General features: G+C 39.0%; 1 protein-coding gene across 3 annotated transcripts in view; it reads right to left on the reverse strand.

The window, feature by feature from the left end:
• Positions 1-500: 500 nt before the first annotated feature.
• LOC103730571 (nucleolar protein 4) overlaps positions 501-2,275 on the reverse strand; it is a 145,153-nt gene continuing 143,378 nt past the window's right edge. For all 3 annotated transcript variants that reach the window (XM_017797092.1, XM_008828850.2, XM_008828851.1), the window contains one exon: positions 501-1,058. In XM_017797092.1, coding sequence (XP_017652581.1) covers positions 865-1,058 — 194 coding nt within the window. In that variant the 3' untranslated portion in view covers positions 501-864. The remainder of the gene's footprint in view (positions 1,059-2,275) is intronic.

Genomic DNA, 2,275 nt, shown 5'->3' on the forward strand with positions numbered 1-2,275 from the left:
TCAGTCATCTGCATCCACTTGCTGCTCTGGAGGGGGCTCTTGTAAGACAGCATTGGCAACCAGGAGTGCGCAGATCTAAGGGGAGCAAGGTGTGGTGGGTTGTTTTTTCAACACGTCTTTTGTTAATGTTTAAAAAGTTCTGTGATGAAAATTGCTGTGGTAAAGCTGCCCTGTGGCCTGGGTGTAGAAATGCAGGCTTCTTGGAAGTGGTTCCTGATGTCACGCTTTAAAGAACTTAGGCAAGGGGTTTTCCAGCATCCAGTGTTTTGTGGGGGTTTTTTGTTTTTATTTTTGTTTTTTGTAGAAAGAATTTGGAAAGAGAAGGCAGAAGGGATGTGGGAAAGGTACTTACAGGAGTTTCTCAAAAACAGTTTTCTTTTAGGACCTATGAAAAAGTTACCAAAGTAAAAATGACAATTTTGAATGAAAAACAAGTTTTCTTTTTTATAAAAATTACCTATTTTTTAAAATACAAGATCCTTTTCATTGTTGTTATTTCCTGTAGCAACAAGAAATTTGGCTTTTTTTTCCAGATACTTCAGCTTTCAGTCCAACAAGTCAGTAGAAAATTCCACTAATGTTTCAGTTGGATCTTGAACTATTTGTTTTTTTATACCACCGGCTTCTTCATTTTATCCTTGAATTAAGAATATGCAGCCTTGTTAAAAAAATTGCCTGTGATATTTATGCTGGCACACCAAACAAAAGCGACAGGCTGGGCACATTTAAGTATCTCAGGTACGTCAAGGTCAAGGTTAGAGTTCCTCCAAAGCTCCTTGAACACATCAGTTTATGCATCGAGAACAACGTGGCATAATGGAAGTATTTCCCTTAAAGGATAGTGCGACAAGACCACTGTTTAACTCAGTTCTGTTGTAAAATGAGATTTTCCAGTTCATCTGCAGAACGCAACAGGAACGCAGCCGATTCTCGGTATCCTGCTACAAGCTGTCTCACAGCATTGATTTCCGTTGGACTCAGCTGAGGTCTGGAGTTTGAACTGCTGGAGGATCCAGAGCCAGTCGCCAGCTGCCTCTTCATGCTGAGATCTGTGGGTCCTAGACAGAAACAATCACAAAATAAGACAGCAACAGTATTTATCCTAACACCTCCCATGCAGAGCACCCATTAAATTACTATTGAATTTATTCATGAATGCTTTCATGAGAAACCAGTAGTATCTTTAATCAAATGCACCTGCTCTCTGAAGGCCTCTACTATGAAACCCAAGCTGCTGGGGATGGTTTTCAGGGGTCCTGGGCAGCCTCCAAAAATCATCTCTTGTTATAGGGAAGAATTGAGCCTTTTGAACATGACCTCTTTGTGAAAAGCAATTTTAAATCTGTCTTCCATGTGTTGCAGAAACTTCAGTGCAGCATCAAAATGAATTATGAATATTTTTATTTGCTGCATTAACAGATGTTATATATCCCATCAATTCAAAACTATCAATTCAGAATTTAAACAAACCTTTGTGATAGCTTTTTTGTTTTATTCTGCATCCTCTAATGGAGGATTTATTTATATTTTTTATTTTTAACTTCCCAGACTGTCATTTTTATCTCTAGAAGTTCAATTGGGCATTTTACATTTTCTGTGGGGCACAGGTAAAGATAGACTGGGGCTGTAGAAGAGTAACAGAAAAATGATGGAAGACCTCCTGGTGCCTCGGAATGGGGTCGGTCCAATATCAAGGAAGGTCTGAGTGCCCTGGAACACATGTGGAGTCAAGATCAAAACTGGCCATCAAGGGAGGTGGGAAGTCCATTCTAGAGAATCAATGCTCCCAAGACTAGAAACTACAAATGACAGAAACCTCCCCTGTCCCCAGCATAAGCCCAACACAGAAGCAAAGCCACTGGCATGCACTGCACGACCTGGAGCTCAGAGAAGGCTGAAAATGCTGCCCAACACTGGAAAGTTTCCATGCTCCAATCTGCTCCACCATCAGCCCACCACTCTGCCTCATGGTTGGGTACCACAGCTCCAGTTCACAGGAGGGACCACAATTCTGTGTTGTGATAGCTTTTCAAAATTTTATGTATCAATTCCTTCTTAATTTTTTAAATATATTTTAAATGCATTCTTTGAGGATTTCACACATGTACACAATGTATTTTGATCATATATATAATCATATCTATCTATATCTATATCTATCTATCTATCTATCTATCTATCTATCTATATATCATCTATCTATCTATCTATCATCTATCATCTATCTATCTATCTATCTATCTATCTATCTATCTATCTATTATCTATCTATCTA

Source organism: Nannospalax galili, unplaced genomic scaffold, assembly GCF_000622305.1.
Source record: "Nannospalax galili isolate Female #2095 unplaced genomic scaffold, S.galili_v1.0 scaffold252, whole genome shotgun sequence".
NCBI lineage: Eukaryota > Metazoa > Chordata > Mammalia > Rodentia > Spalacidae > Nannospalax > Nannospalax galili.